The 25,578-nt window shown below is 43.8% G+C and overlaps 1 protein-coding gene across 1 annotated transcript in view; it reads right to left on the reverse strand.

Moving 5' to 3' along the window:
- Window positions 1–7,887: 7,887 nt before the first annotated feature.
- ARHGAP28 (Rho GTPase activating protein 28) overlaps window positions 7,888–25,578 on the reverse strand; it is a 156,800-nt gene continuing 139,109 nt past the window's right edge. The window contains exons 12-18 of the mRNA XM_080936341.1: window positions 25,378–25,460; window positions 22,563–22,760; window positions 21,790–21,903; window positions 19,319–19,375; window positions 18,315–18,439; window positions 14,207–14,271; window positions 7,888–8,405 (exon numbers count right to left, since the gene is read on the reverse strand). Of these exons, the coding sequence (XP_080792467.1) occupies window positions 8,323–8,405; window positions 14,207–14,271; window positions 18,315–18,439; window positions 19,319–19,375; window positions 21,790–21,903; window positions 22,563–22,760; window positions 25,378–25,460 (725 nt within the window). The 3' untranslated portion in view covers window positions 7,888–8,322. The remainder of the gene's footprint in view (window positions 8,406–14,206; window positions 14,272–18,314; window positions 18,440–19,318; window positions 19,376–21,789; window positions 21,904–22,562; window positions 22,761–25,377; window positions 25,461–25,578) is intronic.

Genomic DNA, 25,578 nt, shown 5'->3' on the forward strand with positions numbered 1-25,578 from the left:
TTTCTCAGTCCATTTATCCTTTGAGTAGAGGAAAGCTACTGATTTGTTTGAGTTAACTTTATATCCAGTCACTTTGCTGAAGTTGTTTATCAGCTGTAGGAGTTCTCTGGTGGAGTTTTTCAGTCACTTGCATATACTATATCATCAGCAAACAGTGATACTTTGACTTCTTCCTTTCTAATTTGTATCCCTTTGACCTCCTTTTGTTGTCCAATTGCTCTGGCTAGGACTTCTAGTACTATATTGAATAGGTAGAAAGAGTGTGAGCAGCCTTGTTGAGTCCCTAATTTCAGTGGGATGGCTTCAAGTTTTTCTACATTTAGTTTGATGTTGGCTACTGGTTTGCTGTATATTGCCTTTACTATGTTTAGGTATGGGCTTTGAATTCCTGATCTTTCCAATACTTTTAACATGAAGGAGTGTTGAATTTTGTCAAATGCTTTCTCAGCATCTAATGGGATTTTTTTTTATTATTTCTTTGAGTTTGTTTATGTGGTAGATTATGTTGATGGATTTTTATATATTGAACCATCTTTGCATCCCTGGGATGAAGCCTACTCGATCATTATGGATGATTGTTTTGATGTCTTCTTGGATTTGGTTTGTGAGAATTTTATTGAATATTTTTGCATTGATATTCATAAGGAAAATTGGTCTGAAGTTCTCTTTGTTTGTTGGGTCTTTGTGTGCTTTGGGTATAAGCATAATTTTGGCTTCAAAGAATAAATTGGGTACTATTCCTTCTGTTTATATTTTGTGGAATAGTTTGAAGAGTATTGGTGTTAGGACTTCTTTGAAGGTCTGATAGAGTACTAAACCCATCTGGTTTTGGGCTTTTTTTCAGTAGGGAGACTTTTCATGCTCCTATTTCTTTAGGGGTTATGGGACTGCTTGATGTTTTTGTTCAATTTTTATTTAACTTTGGTACCTTGTATCTGTCTAAAAAATTGTCAATTTCATCCAGATTTTTTCAGTTTTGTTGAGTATAGGCTTTAGCGTAGGATCTGATGAGTTTTAAAATTTCTTCAGTGTCTGTTGTTATCTCTCCCTTTTCATCTCTGATTGTGTTAATTTGGAAACTCTCTCTGTGTCCTCTGGTTAGTCTGGCCAAGGGCTTGTCTATCTTGTTGATTTTTTCAAAGAACCAGCTCTTGGGTTTGTTGACTGTTTAAATTCTTTTCTTTGTTTCCTATTGATTTTAGTCCTGTGTTTGATTATTTCCTGCTGTCTACTTTTTGAGTGTGTTTGCTTTCCCTTCTTCTACAGCTTTCAGATGTGCTCTTAAGTTGCTAGTATGAGATCTCTCCAGTTTCTTTATGAAGGCGCTTAGTGCTATGAACTTTCCACTTAGCACTGCTTTCATTGTGTCCCCTGTGCCCCCACCCCCAGTTTGAGTAAGTTGTACCTTAATTTTCATTGAATTCAGTCTTTAATTTATTTCTTCATTGACCTAGTGGTCATTGGGTAGAGTTGTTCATTTTCCAGGAGTTTGTGGGCTTTCTGTTTCTATTGTTGAAGTTCAGCCTTAATACATGGTGATCTGGTAGATACAATGAGTTATTTGAGTGTTCTTGTATCTATTGAGGTTTGCTTTGTGCCTGATTATATGGTCAATTTTGGATAAGTTGTAGTGAGGTGCTGAAACGAAACTATATTCTTTTGTGTTTGGGTGAAAGGTTCTGTTGATATTCATTAGGTACATTTGAATCATAACTTCTGTTTGTTTCATAATTTCCTTAGTTAGTCTTTGTTTTGATGACCTGTCCATTGGTGAGAGTGGACTGCTAAATTTTCACACTATTAATGTGGTTTAAGCTTTTGTAATGTTTCTTTTATGAATGTGTATGTATGTGTGTCCTTGCATTTGGGGGCATATCTATTCAGAATTGAGAAGTTTTCTTTGCAGAGATTTTCCTTTGATGAGTATGAAGTGTCCTTCCCTGTTTCTTTTGATTATTTTTGGTTGATAGTTTATTTCATTAGATATTGGAATGGCTGCTCCAGATCGTTTCTTCGGCCTATTTGCTCGAAAATCTTTTTCCAGTTCTTTATTCTGTGGTAATGTCTATTTTTGTTGCTGAGATGTGTTTTTCGTATACAGTATAATGTTTATGCTTCTATTCTCTTAGCCTGTGTCTTTGTATTGGAAATTGAGTCTACTGAGAGATATTAATAATCAGTGATTGTTAATTCCTGATATTCATATATTTGTGGCAGTAGTAGTTTGTGTGTTTCTCTTCTTTTGGTTTTAATGGTATAAAATGATTTATTTCTTGTGTTTTCTTGAGTAGAGTTAGCCTCATCATTGGATTGGAGTTTTCCTTCTAGTATCCTCTGTTTCTGGATTAGTGGAAAGATTGTTTAAATTTTCTTTGTCATGGAATATCTTGGTTTCTACATCTATGTTAATTAAAACTTTTGCTAGGTACAATATCCTGAGCTGATATCTGTGGTCTCTTATGGTCTGGAAGACATCTGCCCGAGCTCCTCTAGCAGTTAGAGTCTCTGTTGAAAAGTCTGGTGTAATTCTGATTGGTCTGCCTTTATATGTTACTTGCAGCTTTTAATATTCTTTCTTCTGTACATTTAGTATTTTTAGGATTTTCTTTTCTGGCCCAATCTATTTGGTGTCCTGTATGTTTCTTGTACAGTTTATAGGCATCTCTTTCTTTAGGTTAGAAAATTTTGCTTCTGTGATTTTTGTTAAGATGTTTTCTGGGCCTTTGAGCTGAGAATCTTCTCCGTCTATCCCTATTATTCTTAGGCGTAGTCTTTTCATAGTGTGACAAATCTCCTGGATGTTTTGTGTTATGAACCTTTTAGATTTTTACATTGTCTTTGACCAATGTATTGATTTCTTCCATCATATCTTCTCTCTTCCAACCCTTGTACTCTGGTGGTAATGCTTACATCCGCTGTTCCTGTTCTCTTCCCTAGGTTTTCCATTTCCAGGATTGTCTAAGTTTGTGTTTTCTTTATTGATTCTATTTCCATTTTTACTTCTTGGGCAGTTTTATTTGTATCCTTCACCTGTATGATTGTGCAGGTTTCTGTATTTTTTTTATACTCATTCATTTCCACTTTAAAAGCTTCTATAATCTTTATAAGATTGGATTTACGGTCATCTTGTGCTTCAGCTGTGTTAGGATATCCAGGCTGTGGGAGGATTCTAGTGGAGCCACATTGCCCTGGCTCTTGTGTTCTCATGCTGGCCTTTAGGCCTCCAGTTTTCTCTGGTGTTGGATGGATGGTCTTAATACCAGCAGAACTCTCAGGAAGGCAGGTGGAGCCCTGGGCCAGACAATAGAGATCAGGGGACCTAACTGCTGGTTGTGCCTCAGAAAGACCCAGCTGACAAGAATTTGTGATTGCAAGCTGGTTGTTTTGGCCCCACCCCGGCCTCCTGAGGGCCTCCATGGGGAAGCAGAATGCTCTTGTGGTCCCCCAAGGCTCCTTGAGATGGCAGAGCAAGCCTAGAGCCAGACAATAGAGGTCAGGGGTCCTTCTCTTTTTATTTGGTAAGATGACATATTCTAAAACTTTTGCACCAATGCATACATTTTGTAATTAGTTTGTTAATTTCTACCAAGAATCCTACCCATGCTATAATTGGGATTATATTGAATTTGCAGATATATTTGTGAGTGATACCTTGTCATTTGTCTATCATTCCCAAATATGGCACAATCTACATGTATTTTGTATTGTAACTCCAAAGATACAGCTTTGAAATATATTATGTTAAAACTAAAATTATTTTATTCTTTCATGCTATAGTAAAACAAAGCTTTAAAAATATATTCTCTATGTGCTTTCTGCAAATATAAAAACTTATTTCATATAATGATCAATATGCCATGACTTTGCTAAATTATTAGAATGAAAATGTATGATGATTTCCTTTATCAATAATATAAACAAATAAATTTCAATCAAACCACTTTGCTTTTTCTGAATACTGAGCTTCACTTGGGTTAGGCAGGAAGGTGTGCATTTCTACTGACACCCACACCTTTGATTTCCTAGACTTTGTTTTCTATGTCCAATATGTATATGTGCACATGCATGTGTGGTGCTGTCTGGTGTGTGCACATGCATGTGTGGTGCTGTCTGGTGTGTACACATGCATGTGTGGTGCTGTCTGGTGTGTACACATGCCTGTGTGGTCCTGTCTGGTGTGTGCACATGCCTGTGTGGTGCTGTCTGGTGTGTGCACATGCCTGTGTGGTGCTGTCTGGTGTGTACACATGCCTGTGTGGTGCTATCTGGTGTGTGCACATGCATGTGTGGTGCTGTCTGGTGTGTACACATGCATGTGTGGTGCTGTCTGGTGTGTACACATGCCTGTGTGGTCCTGTCTGGTGTGTGCACATGCCTGTGTGATGCTGTCTGGTGTGTGCACATGCCTGTGTGGTGCTGTCTGGTGTGTACACATGCCTGTGTGGTACTGTCTGGTGTGTGCACATGCCTGTGTGGTGCTGTCTGGTGTGTGCACATGCATGTGTGGTGCTGTCTGGTGTGTACACATGCATGTGTGGTGCTGTCTGGTATGTGCACATGCCTGTGTGGTCCTGTCTGGTGTGTGCACATGCCTGTGTGGTCCTGTCTGGTGTGTGCACATGCCTGTGTGGTGCTGTCTGGTGTGTGCACATGCATTCGTGGTGCTCTGTAGCCTTCAATGTTGTTGCTGGGGATCTAGACTCAGGCCCACATGTGTACTTTACACATGTGTAATTCACACATATACCTCACACACGTGTACTTTACATATCTACTTCACTTGCTCAGCCCCAGCTCTCCTCCTTTACACTTTAATTGCTTTTGCCTTCTGCCTAGGATACAGAGTAAAAGGTTGGATTTTTAAAATGGGAATGTTAACTAAACTTTATCAAAATATTTCCTGTACTTATGAAAAATCCATACATATGTAAAAGATGCCTTTATTATACATGACTAAAATCCTGCCTAGGCAGGAGCTAACCCAAGCAAAATTGTGAAGTAGCCGGTGCTAGACCACTGAACTCCCACTCCAGTCATCGTTCTCTACCATGGTGGCGAGGAGCTTTTGCCAATGCCCACTGTCCGTGTTGTGAGAGAGATAGCATCAGACACAAGCCTCTCCCGTTTAAAACTCCTGTTCTTCTGCCAGGCTCCCGGTTCAGACAGATGTGATGAGTTTTCTAAGAGTGGTTTTAGGTTTGTCTCATTGTTATGGATAAAAGTCGGTTCTTATTTAATAAGAGCTGTGGAACAAAGACTCAGTATTATTATGTTGAGGATACACACAATATTGGCATTTCTATTGATGTATGGTTTCTTTCCTAAATAAATTACAAAGCAATAGAAGACAGAATATGCCTAAAAGATGTATTTTCCAATGAGATAAGAGTGTGTAAAATGATAACTTGTTTGAAAGAAACACTTCATCCAATGTCATACTACTTTTTATTAAGTGGCATATTTTTGGAAAACAGTTGAAAATGCCTGTCTAGAGGAGTATTCAATCCCCTAAAGTACAGTCTTTCCAGGCAAGTCAGACATACATATGAAAAAGAGTTAAAACACACTTGCTAGAGAAACATTTCCACTTCCTCAGTTCTCAGTCAAATGAAATTCATGACCAACGTGGGAAACACTGTCAGAAAAGATGAACACCAGTTCACAACAACCTGTGTCCCGGCATGGTTAGACACACAAGCAATCTGTCAGGGACACACACGGGCTCCCTCAGAGCACACGCAGGGCACACTTCCAGGGTAATTTTGTCTTAATGCTTTTGTTAAAATGAATTTACATCGAGAATGACATATGATCAAAACACACACTCAAAAATAACTGCAGTGACTAAAGTAAGACCCAGGGACAGTGGAGCAAACAAACACAAAAGTTAAAGTCCACTTGATTCTTTTCCCCAAGAAAGGCTGGTGAGGTAGTTTATACTGCACACAAACACTGTCAGAAATCCGTATTCCAGTTTGTCTAAGCACTGGCGAGAATAATCATGTCCCAGCTGAGCTCTCTCAGGACGAGTGCTGGGGAACAAGACAGTTGTACAAGTCTCCCTGAATGTGTGTCCCACAAGTCATTTCCTTTAATACTTTCCTGAATGGTATTGTTTAACTACTTGTACCAAGAGCACTTTATTGTAAAAGTGAGACATTAGAAAAAATGATTTTTACCATCCATCTATCTGGCCTTTCTTTTGTGGGCCAATACTCCATTGTAACAATCTGGTTATTCAACTTCCGAAATCCAACTCTTAAAAAGGCTGGAAGTTCTTTAAATACTTAGGTGGCAGGCATTTTAAATTTAATTGAAATTTAATTTTTCCAGAATAAAATTAAGAAAGGAAACTCCTTAACCACACAAGCATTAATTTGTGAGTCTACTGAAACCTCTCTAGTCGATAACTGTGTGACTGAGAACAAGTCACATCCAATAGTGGCCTTTATATGAACATTTTCTTTCACATGACAGTTATTCAGAAGTGGTCTCACATTCCTGAATAAACTTAAGTTATTAATTTCAACTTGCCGCTAAGGCTTTGCAGCTGAAGCTACAGTGGGTATGAGATGCTGAGCCTTGTGTGGTACTACCTGCCATCTACGGGACTAAAGCTAATGTATCATAGGTCCTAATGTGTTTCCAGTCAAATGAATTGGGAATTCTTGAAGAGAACATCTTCTACACACATATGGCAGAAGTGGACAATCCTGATGCAAAGGGACACAGGGAACACTCCGAGTACTTACGGAGCATAACAACACTCTAGAAGAACGGCCGCCACGCACGGGCAGGGATTCCCTCAGATCCGACGGCTGTACGAAGTGATATGTTCACTCCATGCTTGTACTGCAAGATGATAATGTGCTTGTTGAAGTCACTCACGGGCCCACTGGGCAGCCTAGACACTGGTCAATTGCTGAAACACACAGAAACCCCTGAAGTGCGGATTTGGTTGCTAGTGGGTTCTTGAAAGGAAGAAAATAGAAATTCATAAATAGATCAAACAAACTGGATTTTTGGGTTTCTAGAAAAGTGCAACAAACTCCTGAAGGTCAGAAATGATAATGACCTGCCCGATGGCTGTAAAGAGTGCTTTGCTTGCACGAGACGATGATCTACTGGGAGGAAGAATGTTTTGTTTCAGTATCAGGCATAACACAGCGTAGGAGGTCTCTGCACAGGCAGTCATGGTGTCCTTGCGTTACACCTGGACACGGGGTACGCAGGTATGGGAACAGTTCTTGTGCATTTGTAATTCAACTTTGCTCGAATTGACAGAGAGCTGCACAACTGTTGTAACTACTGTTAAGTCCGTCAGACGTTCAGTCCGTGGAATCCATGATGAGGCACGCAGTCCTGGATGAATGAGGTTTTTACCTGCGCTGAGGTGGAAGGTGGAGCTGTCCTGTCCCTTGGCACATTTAGATTTGCTCGTTAGAGCCACAAGACTGCATGTCTCCCGTTACACATCTAGACAATTTTTGTGTAAGATGCGGTGGTCTCCAGCTTCCACAGTCAAGTGCGAAGCCACAGTGCATGGTCACAATTCTGGCTAATAATCAAAAAGCACAATCAACTTCTGCGACTTAGAAATCCTAGGCCTAATGGCATTTTCAGCACTTATGGATAAACATACTTCTGTATTTTTTGGTTGGGGGCTGCAGATGTAACTATAGTTTTGAAATGTTAAAAAACAAATGTGTTTGATCTGTAAAAGAAATCCATGCTGACATGTGAAAGGCAATTTATTCACTGAGCACCACAACTGAGAGAGGGGAAGAATCTATGGCCGTGGACCACAGGGAGCTCTGAATGCACATGATGCCCTTTGCTAAACGGGGCTTACAGTGAGGACCTGTGCCCACGGAACATGGAGTCACAAAGTAGCATCTGGACACTCAGGGCTTGGGAAAGTTCCTTTTCACCACAGTGTGAGCAAGCTCTCAGAGCACGCAGCACAGTACAAAACGGTCCACAGTGGTCTTTAGACTGAAAGTCCTCCTCCAATCTAGGAGAAAGTCAGCATAAATATTGTATGTTTCACATCAGAAGTGCAGCCTCTTCCCAGCCACAGGGCCAGGTCTATGTCTGCTGCAGAGCTCCGCGGTGAGCAACGCTGGCCTTTCCCTTGGGTCCCACCCTCTTCTGGGAGAGCTGTAATAAGACAGTTGACCTCTGTAGCTCATATTTCCAGAGCTGGCCCCCCGAGAACCAGGATTACAAATACTTCAGGGCAGTGTTTTTCCCACAAATGCAGGATCTTCTTGGCATACGATACAAGGCAGGAACCATCCGGGGCATATTTTAAAGATTTGTCTAGGGCTTGATGACCCATTCTGCATGAGGATTTACATGATACACATCCAATATGTATGCCTCGGGATCTAAACAGTGTTGTCCTAAAAGAAAGAGAAAATAAAAAGTTCAAGTTGATAAAGTGGTTGCCGTGTGAGCAGGACATGAGCTCTAACCCCAGAATCAACCTTAGAAAGAAAGAAAGAAAGAAAGAAAGAAAGAAAGAAAGAAAGAAAGAAAGAAAGAAGGAAAGAAAGGAGGAAAGAAAGAAAGAAAGAAGAAAGAAGGAAAAACAAACAAAAGGAAAGAAATGAACAAATGAGCCAGACGCAGTGGAGCCCTTGTAATCTAAGAAAAAGCAAAGCAAAGGATCCAGACAAAATAAGCAAGAAATACACACACACACATACACACACACACGCACACAATTTGAAACACAGAAAAGGAACAAACAGGAAATGTATGGCATCATGATGAAAGCAAACCCCTGAATTAGAGGCCTAGGGAAGAAGAACAGCAGCAGAGAGACCGGGGAAGAAACGGGAAGCCATGATTATTAAAACACACAACAGCATCTGAACACAAACAGCAACACCAAAAATCAAAATGCCCTGACGCTGATGACTGACAAGGACAGCCAGCCTGGCATGATAACCCTACAGGAGGTGTAGTGGTGGCACATGTGTCTTGGCAGCAGCCAACAGCTGTCTAATCGGACTTAAGACTTGCTCATAGGAGGCCAATCATTCCCGGTACTGGAAACCTGGCCATCTTCCCAGAGCCAGTTCAGTCAAAGATCGTGATGGAGAAGCTATAACCACTTAGTTACTAAACCAGCACCATCCCTAACTTCACTCAATAACTGTTCTGAAGCCCACAGGGTAAGTGCAGTTCTTACGACTTATCACAACTGCAGAAAACCACAGCCAATTAAAATGCAGAGTTGTAGATCTCAGCCCCAGCAGACATACCTATAAAACAATTCTCAAACCTAAACCTCAAGGAGCACTGTGGGAGAGAGGGCACAGGCAGACTGTAAGAGCCAGGGATCATGGAGTTTGCTGTGAAATTGTGTTTCCTGGTAAGGTCAAAAGTTACATCCACAGTCTCAGCAACATGACTGCCTGAACAAAGTTAACATGACAGATCGGTAAAGGTCAAGGGGAAATGTATAGGTTGATGTTAAAGTGCTACATGATTGGACAGTGGAGATGTAGGGGAGAAAGGCTAGGAAACCGGAAGAGGAGGAGAGAAAGAGAGATTCAAGGAGAACCAAGATGGAGCTGGAGAAGGAGGATCTAGATCCAGGTGGTCTTAATTGGCTAGAGGTAGATATTAATAATTTTAAGGGTTTTTATAGGTCTTTTAATCTCATATAGAAGGGCAGTTTGTATCATTGCCCATTGAATGCAATCTTACTGTGTAGAGGGTTTGTAGATTGAGAATTTAATATATAAACCTGCTTGATAAGCTCCCAGGCTTTGGAGTCATTTTTGTACTGGTTGGTGGAGGAAAGAAACATGCTGGGGTGGTCATATCCATCTGGGACAGAAGAACTGCCTGGGAAGGGGACCGCATGGAGTGGGCGGCAAAGTTTGTGTGCTCAGCTCCACACTGGAGCGGCATCCACTGAGTGAGACCACGGGGGCTGGGGGAGGCCACTAAAGGTTAAGCCATCCTTTTAATATTTACTGCAACAGGGTAGACCACAATTACAGGAAACTAAGGAAAGCCGAGGTTGAGAGGAGAGATCACAAAGATTGGATAACCAAGTCCAAATGTTCAGCCCTGAAAATATACACACAAATGATCTAATGCACTTGGTACATTACATTTAGGTATCTATCTATATATACATATAGATACATATACATATAGATACATATAGACAGATACATACATATATATGTACATATAGATACACATATATACATATAGATAGATACATATGTCTGTCTGTCTATCTATCTATCTAACAATTATTAGAAAGAGGCCATGATCTTTTAGTTTGCAAGAGAACAAGGAGAGATTTGGAAGGGTTTGGAGGGACAGAAGGGGAAAATAACATAATTACAATCTCAAAAACAAAGCATTATTGTTAAAAAGAGAAAAAAATGGACCTTTTGCTGCTTTCTGTGGAAAGCACCATTTAATGTCTCAAGACTTTGCCTGTGGGTGCTTAGACAGTATGTACATATATGAAATATAAAGTAAGCCTTAGTGACAGGAGTATCAGCAGGGAACAAAGCAGAGAGGGTTTGTTCTGGGAAGACGTCACTAAGAGGGCGGTGTATCGGCAAAGGCATGGAGACACAAGCAGGGAATGATGATGACAGCAGCTGGAGCAAAAACGTCCCAGCCAGTGGGAGATGCCCAGGCTCAAGTGCAGGGTCCCCAAGGTGAGCTAGGAGGCCAGTCTGACAAATAGTAGCAGGCAGGTGGATTCAAAGCAGCGATACAATTGAGTTTGTTGTGTACACATCTAGACTTCCAAGGACTACGCCCAGCAGAGCTGAGAAGGAACAGACTCAGAGATGCAGGAGGAAGCTCAGAAACTCATGCTGTCCCCAGAAGCAGGTGGAGACAAGTATTTTCCAGACAGGGACGCTCAAGCCCGGCAGTGAAGGAACACAGAGGCAGGGCCTGTCTCAGCGCGAGCTCTTGGGTGCCTGAGATAAGAGCCTGATCCGGGTGAAGAGCTGGGGAGGATCCCCGACTACAGTGGTTTCAAGAGAGGAAACTGGAAGGAGAAAGTGGAGAAAAGAACCAGGAGTGGACTCGAAGGCGTCGGGAGTTTTCTAAAGAGGTCAGAAACCAGACATGACTTCTTTTTTGAGTGTGTGTATTGGAACCATGGGTCGACCATGTTTTCTAAGGTGTTCTGAAACTCACGATCCTCCGCAGTGCCAAGCTTCCCTTGTGTGAGACAGTTGGCGAGGTGGCACAGTGCCCGGAGCACGTGGTGATGGCATGGCTGCCTGCTTACCACACCCTGCCACAGGCCACATCTCTCTCCATTCAAAAGAAGTCAGGTTTTATTTCTTTGTTTGGTGAGAAACCCTTCCCAGCTCATGCCATAGTCCCAGGGTTCCCTGGCGCCCTGAAAACCATTTTAGGGATATGATGCTGATGGAGGAGAAGAAAATTCACTGAGAATGCAGAACAGCACTGGGAATGCAGAACAGCACGGGGAATGCAGAACAGCACTGGGAATGCAGAACAGCACTGGGAATGCAGAACAGCACTGGGAATGCAGAACAGCACTGGGAATGCAGAACAGCACGGGGAATGCAGAACAGCACTGGGAATGCAGAACAGCACTGGGAATGCAGAACAGCACGGGGAATGCAGAACAGCACGGGGAATGCAGAACAGCACGGGGAATGCAGAACAGCACGGGGAATGCAGAACAGCACTGGAAATGCAGAACAGCACTGGCAATGCAGAACAGCACGGGGAATGCAGAATAGCACTGGGAATGCAGAACAGCACTGGGAATGCAGAACAGCACTGGGAATGCGGAACAGCACTGGGAATGCAGAACAGCACTGGGAATGCAGAATAGCACTGGGAATGCAGAACAGCACTGGGAATGCAGAACAGCACTGGGAATGCAGAACAGCACTGGGAATGCAGAACAGCACGGGGAATGCATAACAGCACTGGGAATGCAGAACAGCACTGGGAATGCAGAACTGCACTGGGAATGCGAAACAGCACTGGGAATGCAGAACAGCACTGGGAATGCAGAACAGCACTGGGAATGCAGAACAGCACTGGGAATGCAGAATAGCACTGGGAATGCAGAACAGCACGGGGAATGCAGAACAGCACTGGGAATGCAGAACAGCACTGGGAATGCAGAACAGCACGGGAAATGCAGAACAGCACTGGGAATGCAGAACAGCACTGGGAATGCGGAACAGCACGGGAAATGCAGAACAGCACTGGGAATGCAGAACAGCACTGGGAATGCGGAACAGCACGGGGAATGCAGAACAGCACTGGGAATGCAGAACAGCACTGGGAATGCAGAACAGCACGGGAAATGCAGAACAGCACTGGGAATGCAGAACAGCACTGGGAATGCGGAACAGCACGGGGAATGCAGAACAGCACTGGGAATGCAGAACAGCACTGGGAATGCAGAACAGCACTGGGAATGCAGAACAGCACTGGGAATGCAGAACAGCACTGGGGATGCAGAACAGCACTGGGAATGCAGAACAGCACTGGGAATGCAGAACAGCACGGGAAATGCAGAACAGCACTGGGAATGCAGAACAGCACTAGGAATGCAGAACAGCACGGGGAATGCAGAACAGCACGGAGAATGCAGAACAGCACGGGGAATGCAGAACAGCACGGGGAATGCAGAACAGCACGGGGAATGCAGAACAGCACGGAGAATGCAGAACAGCACTGAGAATGCAGAACAGCACTGGGAATGCAGAACAGCACTTGGAATGCAGAACAGCACTGGGAATGCAGAACAGCACTGGGAATGCAGAACAGCACTGGGAATGCAGAACAGCACGGGGAATGCAGAACAGCACTGGGAATGCAGAACAGCACGGGGAATGCAGAACAGCACTGGGAATGCAGAACAGCACTGGGAATGCAGAACAGCACTGGGAATGCAGAACAGCACTGAGAATGCAGAACAGCACGGGGAATGCAGAACAGCACTGGGAATGCAGAACAGCACTGGGAATGCAGAACAGCACTTGGAATGCAGAACAGCACGGGGAATGCAGAACAGCACGGAGAATGCAGAACAGCACTGGGAATGCAGAACAGCACTGGGAATGCAGAACAGCACGGGGAATGCAGAACAGTACTGGGAATGCAGAACAGCACTGGGAATGCAGAACAGCACTGGGAATGCAGAATAGCACTGGGAATGCAGAATAGCACTGGGAATGCAGAACAGCACTGGGAATGCAGAGCAGCACGGGGAATGCAGAACAGCACTGGGAATGCAGAACAGCACTTGGAATGTAGAACAGCACTGGGAATGCAGAACAGCACTGGGAATGCAGAACAGCACGGGGAATGCAGAACAGCACTGGGAATGCAGAACAGCACTTGGAATGCAGAACAGCACTGGGAATGCAGAACAGCACTGGGAATGCAGAACAGCACTGGGAATGCAGAACAGCACTGGGAATGCAGAACAGCACTGGGAATGCAGAACAGCACGGGGAATGCAGAACAGCACTGGGAATGCAGAACAGCACTTGGAATGCAGAACAGCACTGGGAATGCAGAACAGCACTGGGAATGCAGAACAGCACTGGGAATGCAGAACAGCACTTGGAATGCAGAACAGCATGGGGAATGCAGAACAGCACTGGGAATGCAGAACAGCACGGGGAATGCAGAACAGCACTGGGAATGCAGAACAGCACTGGGAATGCAGAACAGCACTGGGAATGCAGAACAGCAAGGGGAATACAGAACAGCACTGGGAATGCAGAACAGCACTGGCCACAGATACGATAGACACGGAGACCAGTCAACACAGACAAAGGCACAATCACCTATGACTTGTCATTGTGGAAAGACCTTGGGCCTCGAGCTGGAACAGGGAACATGTCCTGCAAGAGTTCAGCTCTGATCTGCCAGAGCTCAGCTGTGATCTGTTTTGTGAGTCCAGCAAGAGGCAGTTTCTAACTTTTAAGAGTCACACTGAAAAGGCCCCCAAATCTTTATCCCACTTTGATTTTGAGAGTATCAAAGAAAAGCCATGTAACTACTCTTACATTTGCTGATCTCATTTTTATCTTAAAAAAAAAAAAACAAAACAAACTTGTAAAGATGAAGAACAACCACAACAACCCACCCTACGATAACAGAAACATACCCTAGAATACGGGCATAGAGATTATTAAACAATCCTTACCTATATTTCCTCCAACTTCATATAACCTTTGGTTCTGCATCTTAACACGTTCAGATGTACTGTGACTAAAAACAAAAACAAAAACAAAAAATAGAGAAGGCACCAGTTAGGCTCTTTCTGGATCTACAGTGACTCTGACAGGTCATAGTATTTTGGTGAAATACACTCCATAGAACTTGATCACGACTGATATCAGCACAACAGCAACAAGAATGAGTCTAAAGCATTGACAGCAGCCAATCAGTGGGATGCTCTAGGAGGGGGAGGGGAGCTTATGGTAACAGAATACAAAGCCCAGCCAGGAGTCAGCACTACAGGAGAGAGACCATGTGGGCGTGGCTACCTGTTTAGGACTGCCCTGTCACTGGCTATGAAACTCCATTCTAAAGAAGCTGGGTTGATTTCTGTGTTTGCTGAGTGGATGGATTCCCTCTTCACCCTACGTCAAGCCCTACTTGTGCTTTACCAAACACGCAAAGGCGATTTCATTCCAAGTCTGCCATATACCAAAAAGTAGTAAGAGAAAGCAATTGCCCAATTCAATTTTTCTATCCCAGGGACAAGAGAATTCAAAATGTCCCTGTGTCAATCATAGTGATCCAGGGGCAGTCTCCAACTCTGTGGGAAGACGAAGGTGCTTGCCCTTCCTTCTTTATTACTATCTTTGTATTTTTAGCAAAGTGATCTTTCTTTGAGGCAACTGTAGATTTGGGTACCATTTTGAGGCAACATACTTGTGGTCCCCAGGTATCATTCACAGTTCCCCTGGCAGCAGTATCCTGAGGTAATGTTGGCAGTGACTCAGTCAGCACATCATTTCCAACACCCTACAGCACCACGGTGCCCTGTTCGGACCTCACTTACCATCCCTGTTTACTTTGTCTGAACCTGAGCCTCCATTCCTGGTAAACACACATTACCTAGTCTGTATTTCTACAGGTTCTTACTTCCCAAGTTCAGCTAGGGAGCTTTTGTCCCCCTCTGCAGGAATCTCTGGAGACCCAGGGAAGTCTTTTTTGCTTTTGTTGCAGAGTTGGATCCAGCATGGTTTAGTCACATATGCACTGAAGATTTCTGGGGTTTCTGGCCTCACTCAGCAAGGCTATTCTGGGTTGTGTAGATGCTGTCTTCAAATCTGGGGATTTAATGTCCAGGACAATGGATGCGAGGCCATGTCATCATTCAGGCTCATAACAAACCACCGAACTGCTTTATGGTGTTACTGAGCTATTTACTAATAATGCCCCCAGATAGTGAGTGACTCAGCTTTGTGTCTTTGCACTATCTGGTGCTGCTTTACAGCCATTTAGAACTCACAGGTGTGATGCAATGTGCATCTGTGGCTGCCGCTGAGGTTTCAATTCTTATTTCCTTAGCGGCTAATTCTGAACATCTTTCCACACATGTATTTCTCATCTCTAAATTTCCTTTGGTCAAATGCCATCTACATGTTTCTGCTAGGATTGGGTCTGGAGTATCCCATGTTGATTTGGTCTGTTGCTCTGCATTATAATGCTAAATACTGGCCCTGGCTGCCCCCCAGGCAGAGGGAGATTCTCACTAGACACAAGTGATGCTATGTGACCTCACCCTCAAGTTATACCTGATAAAGATGCCTACAGACTATAGCTGGGCAGAAGAGAGACGGCGGAGTTTAGGTTCCCAGGGTTGAGAACATCACATGAGAACAACTGGAGTTAAGAGCTGCTTAAATAGAACATGGCAGGTTATAACTCGGGGTTATTAATAGGGAAGTAGATTTTAATAGCTTAGAGGTTAGATATCTACCCAGTGCTGATTAAGGCTTATAAATATAAAGGGTGTGTGTGTGTGTGTGTGTGTGTGTATGTGTATTAATCTGGGAACTGAATAATCAAAGGTTGGTGAAACCCCCAATTGAGATTAAATACTTATTACAACAATCCTACAAAGGTCCACATGTGGGAAGTGTACAGATCTCTGGATGTCCTCAGAGGAGAGTGTGACCCCAGATAGTGCAGGTGTGCAGATCTCTGGGTGCCCTCAGAGGAGAGTGTGAGCCCAGATAGTGCAGGTGTGCAGATCTCTGGGTGCCCTCAGAGGAGAGTGTGAGCCCAGATAGTACAGGTGTGCAGATCTCTGGATGTCCTCAGAGGAGAGTGTGAGCCCAGATAGTGCAGGTGTGCAGATCTCTGGATGTCCTCAGAGGAGAGTGTGAGCCCAGATAGTGCAGGTGTGCAGATCTCTGGGTGCCCTCAGAGGAGAGTGTGAGCCCCGACACTACTTCTTTCCCTGTCAGGAGGTGAGCAGTTTTGTTTCAGTACGTCATCTCTCCATTGTGACGGCCTGCCTCGCCACAGACCCAACAGCAACAGGATCAATCGATTATAAACTGAAACCTTCACAGTGGAAGCGAAAGAAAACTTTTCTCGTTATAAACTGGCTATCTTAGCGATTTGTTGCAGTGCCAGGGAGCTCCCTGTGCCACCCATTACCCCACTGGTCGGCTGCTTCTGTCGAGAGACGAGGGATACAGGCCCCTCTTACATGCTAAGGCTTCAGTTTATTTTATAAAAGTTTTTACACTCTTCACTACATATTTTAATACACAGTACATTTTGAATAACTTTGTAAATAATGAGATTGAGATTAAAGTAATTTTTCCCTTGGCCTATACAGCCCAGTCGCTACATCATTTACTGAAAAGCTTTTCTTTCTCTACTGAATGCTTTGGTATTTTTGGTGTTTTGTCAGAAATTTGCACCAAGAATAGGCAAATTCATAGAGACAGTTAAATAGAAGAGCGTTCAGCACTTGGGAGAGGCGTTTTATATTACAACTTTTTAACCTTTACTTCTCTGACTGTGTATTCATGTATGTGAAAGCATGTGGAAGCATGTGGAAGCACATGTATTGCAGGGCAAGAACATTAAAGAATTGGTTCTTTCCTTCCGACACGTGTGTGCTGGTGATTGAGTTCAGGTCACCAGATGTGGTGGCAACTACTTCATCTGTTGCGCCCTTTCATCGACTCCACTGCAACCTTCCAACCGAGGTGTCACAGCTCTTCGTGAGAAGTTGGGGCTATGGATGTCCTGAAGTTTCCTCAGAGGCTCCAAGCCCATCCTATTGTCATCAAAACTAGCTTACCTTTATTAGAAGTATAGTCTCTGTAAAATTCTACATTTCCGTGGGGGAAGGGATGCATGTACCATGGAGCATGACTGAAGTCAGGGACCAACTTATGGTCTCTTTATACTATGTGTGGGTATTGAACTCAGGTCATCGAGTTTGGCCGCAAACCTCTTTAACCCACTAAGTCATCTCATTAACCAGGTTTTTTTTTTTTTTTTTTTTTTTTTCGTTTTTCCCACCAAAGGTCTAATTGTGGATTTGTAATTTTTTAAAAATAACTTAGAAATTTACTGGATCCAACATCCTTGTACTGAGATTTGTGTAGATCTCATACCCACGTTCCCAGTAGTAAATTTAAGCAGGTGCCTCTTGTCATCTGTAAACTATGTGAGTGTGCATTCCTATAAAGCCGACTAACGCTCTATAGGGACACTTCCGGGGAGACATGCTGAGAGTTCTGGGCACTGTTCAGACGCTTCACTGAGGGCTTACGAGTTTGAAAAGGAACCGTAATGGTGTCCAGGGAGTCTACATGATACTTCTGGAAATTGATTTAGATATTGATGAAAGCAACTGCCATATTTCTTGTTCTAATGCAAGATGAAATGCATTGATCAAATCCCGTTTTTGAGGAAAGAATCATGGGGCTGCAGAGGCCACTCAGCCATTAAGAAGGCTCCTGCCTTCCAGTAAACTGAGTTCAATTCCCAGAACTTGCATTAGGTGGCTCACAATTGCCTGTAACTCCAGCTCCAAGAGATCTAATTGGGCCTCTGTGGGTACCTTCACAAACGGCAGACACACATACGCATAAAGGAAAGATCCAAATTAATCTTAACAAAGAATCCCCTGGTATCATCTCCTTTAGACCTGGTCTCTTGGTGATAATCCTATTTTCTGACCATCCTCAAATCTTAACCTGTGTAGTTTATCATAACCTTGCAAGGGGACAGCTGCAGGAGTGTGGGCGTGGCCTAAGGACTGGTGCACTTACCTGTTCTCATACTGAAATTTCGCCAGGATATCTTTGGCTTTGGTCTGACTGTGGAGCTGAATAGCCATGGACACTTTGGACAGAAGCGGAGCGTGGACCCTTATGACACCTTCCGGCACATCAGACTGTCGTGGAGGAAACGAGCGAAACTTGATCAAACTCAGGAGAATGTGAGGTGAGTGTCTGCACTCGGGAGGTGGAAATCAGGGACTTTCAGAACGAGAAGCACCCGCACACACGACCGGCACTCAGCCAGACTAGAGCATGGACCACGCCTTCACTACATCCGGCCTGAGACTCTACTCCCAGTGTGCATCACTCAAATGCCTCGGGATCACAGAGAAAAAAATGTGGATTCTGACAAGTGTCTAAGGATAGTGTCAGTACCTGTATTGAACAATATCCTCAAAGCCTTAATTTAAAATATATACACACATATGCATAATGATATATATATATATATAAAATGCCTTTGTTGAATACATATGTATATATAAATCTAATGAAACTTATCAGTATCTTTATTTGTATATATATTAAATAATATTTATCAATTATCTTTATTGAACAATATCATAAAAACCCTACTTTAAGATACACACAAACACACACATGTAGATACATGTCTATGAGTTGCTACAATGTATGCCCTAGAACACTATGTTAGCTAGTGTCTTGAAATAATATATTGGTTTTAACCCCCAGAAATGTTACTTTATTTGGAAATAGACTCAAATACTAAAAAGCATTATAGTAAATTAGTAATTAATAATTACCCTCACACACCCTCACACAAATACACACATAAATACACTTACACATACACACTCTCAAACATGCCCTCACATTCACCCTCACACAAACACACACTGACACAGACATCTACTTACATATTCACACATGCACACTCAGAAACATGCACACTCACATTCTCTTTCACACACACATTTCTCTCCCTCCCTCCTTCCCCCCACACCCCACTAGCCAGAAAAAAAAAATCTTACCATTCTTCTTGAGGAAGGTGATTTTTGTGGTACCTTTGAGGTCTTGGGGTTTGAAACCTAAAGAAAACACATTCCATCTTTTATACTGACCTGGAGAATTCCATATCCTTGTGGAAAATGTCTGGGCATTTACTAAATGATACAGTACTTATGCACTTGGACCCCACAACCCTCATTTATAAATTTGACTTGAGATGTCCATCGTGAAAGTGTGAAAATAATAACATACATACTAGTTTATTCTCTGAAGCTCAAATCCTGAGAGAAACAGAGGGGACGCCACCGGGGTTCAGCAATCTGCCATTCACAGAGGAATGCAGAGAGGAAGCAGAGGGGCGGGCATTACGCTGGATGCCACTACTGCTTCTTAAGCTACTGACGCAGGACAAGAGCCAGTGTTTCCTACATGCCCACAGCATCCTGGATGTAGGTCCACAGGGAACAGGATGCAGCTCATTCTTCAAGCATCCAACGACTTGCGGTCTATCTGAATGCTCAAATGACCTGCCTGCATGTTATCTGTCCTGGAACTTGTCAGAGCTTTGGGCACAATGCTATGGATGTTTTTAGTGTGTGCACGGTTACCTACTGCTATGGGTAAGAGCTAGGGGACCACTACATCACTGAAAAGGCTGGAACACACATATTCCTTAGGACTCAGAGGGCTATACACACATGCAGAGTTGAGCAGAACAGCATGAAGGCAAGCTAAAGCGGAGGTTTTGTTGTTTTATCATGTGTGTGTGTGTGTTTGTATGTGCATGTGTATGCATGTGTGCATGTGTATGTGCATTTGTGTGTGTTTGCATGTGTGTGTGCAGTTGTGTGTGTGTGTGTGTGTGTGTGTATGTGTGTGTGTGTGTGTGTGTGTTGGTTGGTTCTGGAGATTAAACTTGTCCCTCTAAGAGGCAAGCTCTCTACCACTGAGCTCTGGCCCCAGCCCTACAGATGTAATTTCTAAAGTGGCCACACTGGTGATACTATACCGTTCAGAATGTCTATTCTTTAATAAAAGTTACTACCTAACCAAAAAAGACCAGCCAGACCCATCCTAAGTACTGAACACAGTGGTTTCAATAGTTTCTAAAGGAACTGTCTCTAAAAAAGTCCAGATGTTGGACTTGGGCTGAACAATCCATCAAATTAACCAACCTGCTGGTTCTGGTGAGGATTTAGCTTGCTCCTGGAGCTACTGCCCAGCTGCCTAGTAATGCAAAGCCCTGAGTTTGATCCCAGCAGAGGGAAAAAATAGGTTGGTTTTCTTCAGGAAGGCATCATTTCTCATGTAATCAGTAAGTGGAACACAGGCAGGAGCTGTGATTGTGAGCTCATCAGTGAGTAAGTACTAGCCTCTGACCGCCCTGCTGCACACACTGCACTCCTCCCTCCAGTCTGACATGCTTGTTCCTGTCAGGATGGGGCTAAGAACCCGTTTCCTTCATTGTTATGCACAAATCCACATTGGTACCTGTATCTGTATCACTGTGGTATCAGTGGCCCTGGCTCACTGTCCCCAAGCTGGCCTCATGCTCTTGGGGACTCCTGAATACTCACGGCACTTAGATCCCTTATCCCCTAAACTGCAAGTTTCTGCACTCTCATAGATGAATAAGATCAATGCCTGAAATGCACTGCCACCCCCACATTTAATTAAAGCCAGATAATTATTTTGAAAATTATTTCCATGTCTACCTCCACATAAATAAGTGTGCTGAATACAAAATCTCCGGGAATGCTATGAGTTTAATTTTTTTTTTAAATTGCAAATTATCTATTTCATTTTTCCACCAGTAAAGACATTTCTTTTCCTACTTATCTGATACACTCTCATAGGCATGTTCTTGCTGCTGCAGGAGAACGGCCTGACTAAACCAGCTGAAGGTAGAAGGTACTCATTTTGGCTTATGGCTCCACAGGTATGCATGCACGGGGCGGGGCGGGGCAGGGCGGGGCAGGGGAGGGCAGGGGAGGGTGGGGCGGGGGAGGGCAGGGCAGGGCAGGGCATGGCAGGGCAGGGCAGGGACCTGGCAGCTCACACTGCATAGACTCAGGAGGCAGAGCAGGAATAAGCCCTCCAGGAACTTCCCCACCCCAACCCCCAGTGACCTACTTCTTCTAGGAGGATCTACCTCCTAAAATTTCCACAACATTCCCAAACAGCCACCAGCCAAGGACCAAGAGTTCTTTGGGACCTTGGGGGACATTTTACATTCAAGCCTGACAACCTGCCTGCCTGTTAACCTCTAGAAGGGCGTTCTAGTAGTCACTCACAGAATACCAGTCTTCATGAGGCTGACACTTCAAGGACTCTGACCCCAAAGCTTGGAACTCGGCACAGAAAGACCCCAGTGCTCTGTTCACAATATCTGTGTGGCATATTAGCGTCACCCTCCGCTGAGCACTGAAAGCTGTGGTGGCAGCCTGCCATGGCCCTGCTGTGGAGCTGCCCTTTGCCCCACTGATGCGCCCACCTCTCGCTCCATGGTCTTCCTCCTGAGCAGCTTCTTTACACTCGGAAGCTGCTTCTTCAATAGCATGGTGGCTTCGTTCATCCTTCTTACTTGGGTGATCAAGAAAGATGGGACCTGGAGAAAAAAGAAACCCATCAGTGGAAGCACCCAGTAGGTTCAGTAGAAGCACCCAGTAGGTTCAGCCTCTGCATATGGAAACAACACTTCAGCCATCATTGTCCTGGAACTGGGAGCCATGACATTTGTCCTTGAGATTGGAAAATGAGGAGGGTTTCAGTTTAGAAGAGAAAATATGCTTTGATCATGTTTCAACAGTGTTCTGCTGTTCCCTGGGCTCCAAGAGGAGCTGGTTCTAGGAACCCTATGGATTCTCAAATTCTTGGATGCTCGACCATGGTATAGCATTTGCATATAACTACCTGGATCTTTCTCTATACTTAAAATCAACTTTTGGTGATTTACAATGTCTGATATGATGCAAATTTGGTGTAAGACACTGTTTTATTGTGCTTTTTAGGAACTGGAGACAAAAAAGTTTGGTACCTAGATACAATTATGGGAGGCTCTTTGGGCCTACACTTGGTTAAATCCAGAGCTGAGGAACCCGTTGATGGGAGGCTGATTGTACATAGATGCTAAAGCAACTGTGAATTATTTTTCTCACATTCCCACCTCTTTATGTCTCCAAGATTTACTTGCTCCCGAGCTTTCACGTCTCCTTGCAGCTGCTGTCCTTCACAAGGACACTGAACAGCAAACGAAGTGTCACTCACCTTCCACAGAATTTTCTGGTATGTCAGCATCAGGCGGATGATGTGGGCTGCAGTGTTGGCCACCAGCAGCTCCTCATAGTCAGAATGCTTGCTTCTGCTGAAGAACAGGTTGGGCGCCATCACTGTGGAAATGTTCCACAGGCTCATGCGGTTCTTGGACTCATTGGCAATCACTTTGTTGAAGAATGTCATCAGAGCCTAACAGGAGACAGGAGAACACTGAAGGGCTTCCCTGATGGTGACCACTTACCCTACAGCTCTTCACTACATTGCTAGGAAAGTTTCCGAAGGCAAGGATGAGAAAATTGCTTAGAAGAAGAAACATGAGCAGTTAATTCAGCTGTCTGCTTCAAGAAATAATTCCCTTCTTACGGGTTTATTACCACAGAGTCTACAGATAATAGACTTTCTTTTTAATCCTAAATGAGCTTGACAAATATTGGAATTAAACATCAACCAGGGAGAGAAAAACACTGTAGCCCAAACAAAATTAATGGAATTTTGTCATGAAGGAAAATAATTCTCTAAGTAAAATGCCCTCAACTGAAAGCCCTGCAGCTAATAGCAATTTACTGTTTCCTTGAGAGGAAAAAAAAAAAACAAAACAAAAACAAAAAACATTTAAGCAACAGGAGCCTCTCTTCCCTCAGCCCAAGTGCAAAGGCAAAGGCAGGTAAACGTTTCAAAACAAGACTTCAGACATGAAGATGGTAATCTTTCTGAAGTTGCTCATGTGCTTGTTTTGTTGTTCACGCTGGCCTCCAACTTGTGATCCCCCTGCCTCAGCTCCGTAAGTGCTGACATTACATGCATGTACCATGATGTCTGGTTCTTTTGCCTGCTTTTCAACTATAAAATATTCACCTGGAGCTGCAAATGTTTATGTGCAGCTCTTGTAAGCATTAGAAGAAAAGGAAAAGAAACTTGGTAATTCTGTGCTAAACTTCCAAGGTGCACACCCTTACGAGAACCCTTTACCAAGAGGCCAAGGATCCCAGAGGGAAGCTCTTCACTTTCTCAAGTCTGAATTCTAACACTGTGTGTATGTTTATACATGCATGTGCACATGTGTATATAGACTCCTGGGAGTCTGTACTCTCCTCTCTGGGATATGGGGTGTGAACTGTGGCAGGCGAACTGTTTAACACTGGGTGCCTCACTGAAGCTGAAGCTTGCTAAGTCAGCTCAACCGTGTGCCCACAAGGCTCAGGAACAGTCCTGTCCCTTCCTCCACAGCAGTGTGATTACAGACTCGCTGCCACTTCTGCAGGAAATCTGAGGGGATTTCCTCAGGAGTGTTTTAGTGACAGACCCATCTCCTCAGCCCTACCAGAGTCTGTTTGATTAAGACATGTTTAACGTGCCATTTTAATAGCTTATACTTACTTTCGAGTCTGTGATTCAGACATTATTCTCAGTAATTGATATCATTTTCTTTACTCACTGTCTGTGTAAACTCTACGAGGCAGATACTATTGTAACTATGGGCTGGGGATGAATGGGATGGAGCACGTATTTAGCCTCAGTCATTAAGCAGGGGCACCAGGTTCTGCAATAAGGAAGCACACTCTCTAGCTGTGTTTCTGCCTTCCTTGCAGCCAGCAGCTGAGCTCCGACATATTCAAACGGAAAGACAAAGGCTGTGCTGTGTGTGTAAGTATGCATCCCACGGATTCCTCTGAGATGTCACACTAGTAGTGCACTTGTCAATTTTTCTCTTCTGGCTTACAGGGAAGGATAACCATCTTGACTGAGACATCTGAAATCAGATGGAGTTTTGTGATAAAGTAACATTGTTTGGGCAACACCAGGAACAAATTAAGATTTATAACTTTTGGAAAACTATTGAATGATACTCAAAACTGACATTTGATTGCTGGCCCTACTCTTGTACTGAGCAAATAAGATAATGCTGTTTTACGCTGGGGAAGGAGGCTTGATAATCAGGCCTCATTATGCAAGCCCATGCTGGCCACTCAACAATCCTCTTGCCTCAGACTCCCAGGGCTAGGGCTACTGGCATGTTCAATGTTTTAAACTTACCCAAGTGTTTCCATATTAGAAACCCCCTTCCCCTACACCACCCCAAGAAAAAAGCATGCATAAATAGAGAGCAACCTGACATCTCCATTTTCTGCATTCTCCTGAGTGGCTATTTCCCCATCTTACTTCAGTGTCCTCCCAGAGGGTCCAAGTGCCTGCTCAGTGAATACCAGCTTTCTAAGAGCATACTTGCCAACAAAATCGCAAGAAGGAACCCCACATTTTATAGAATACAACAAAGAAATGAGTGTGAAAGTTAGGGAAGGCAGGGAAAAGGGACCATGGATTAGCATGCACCAGACACTGTCACTGGGCAGCAGAGAAGCCGCTTCTCTGGGCTTCGCTTTCCATCCTGGACCCTAACTGATGATATGTAAACTCCTACGACCTAGAACTATTAAATCATACTGTCTGGATATGTTCTAAAATGGGGATACTTTAGGAATCCCACACAGTCCACTTGTCTCAGATGCCCTCCTTAAAGGATCATTAGAGATATTCCCCAAGCAGGCTGAACTGAGTTCCAGACAGAACTACATTCATATGAAGTATTAACTGCTCTCAGTTACTCCAGATCCTGGTCTGATAAGTCTCTTATCTTCATCTTTCTGTTCCCACACTTAATCCTGTTTAGATGCACCACACCCCTCAGCTGCACAGAAAGAGTTCTAGAGTCCCCACCCTTTGTGTCTTCCTCATGGTAACCTCATAGGGAGCATGTGAGGTGTGGGGGTGGCATCATAAACATGGCCCCCAGACGAGCCCCACTTACCTGGGCTGTGTCCCTGTTAGCGTCAGGCAGGGCCATGACCATGAGATGCAAGGCTTGAAACTGCACTTTGATGTCAGGCTCTCCTAACAAGAAGACAGAAATAATCACACGCTTGAAGCCACAGTGATGAGTTCTGACAGCAATCATGGAACATCTGGTTACGCAGGCGGCCCTGACAGCCAAGTGGGAAGGACCCAGCTT

Source organism: Micromys minutus, assembly GCF_963924665.1.
Source record: "Micromys minutus genome assembly, chromosome: 23".
Classification (NCBI taxonomy): domain Eukaryota; kingdom Metazoa; phylum Chordata; class Mammalia; order Rodentia; family Muridae; genus Micromys; species Micromys minutus.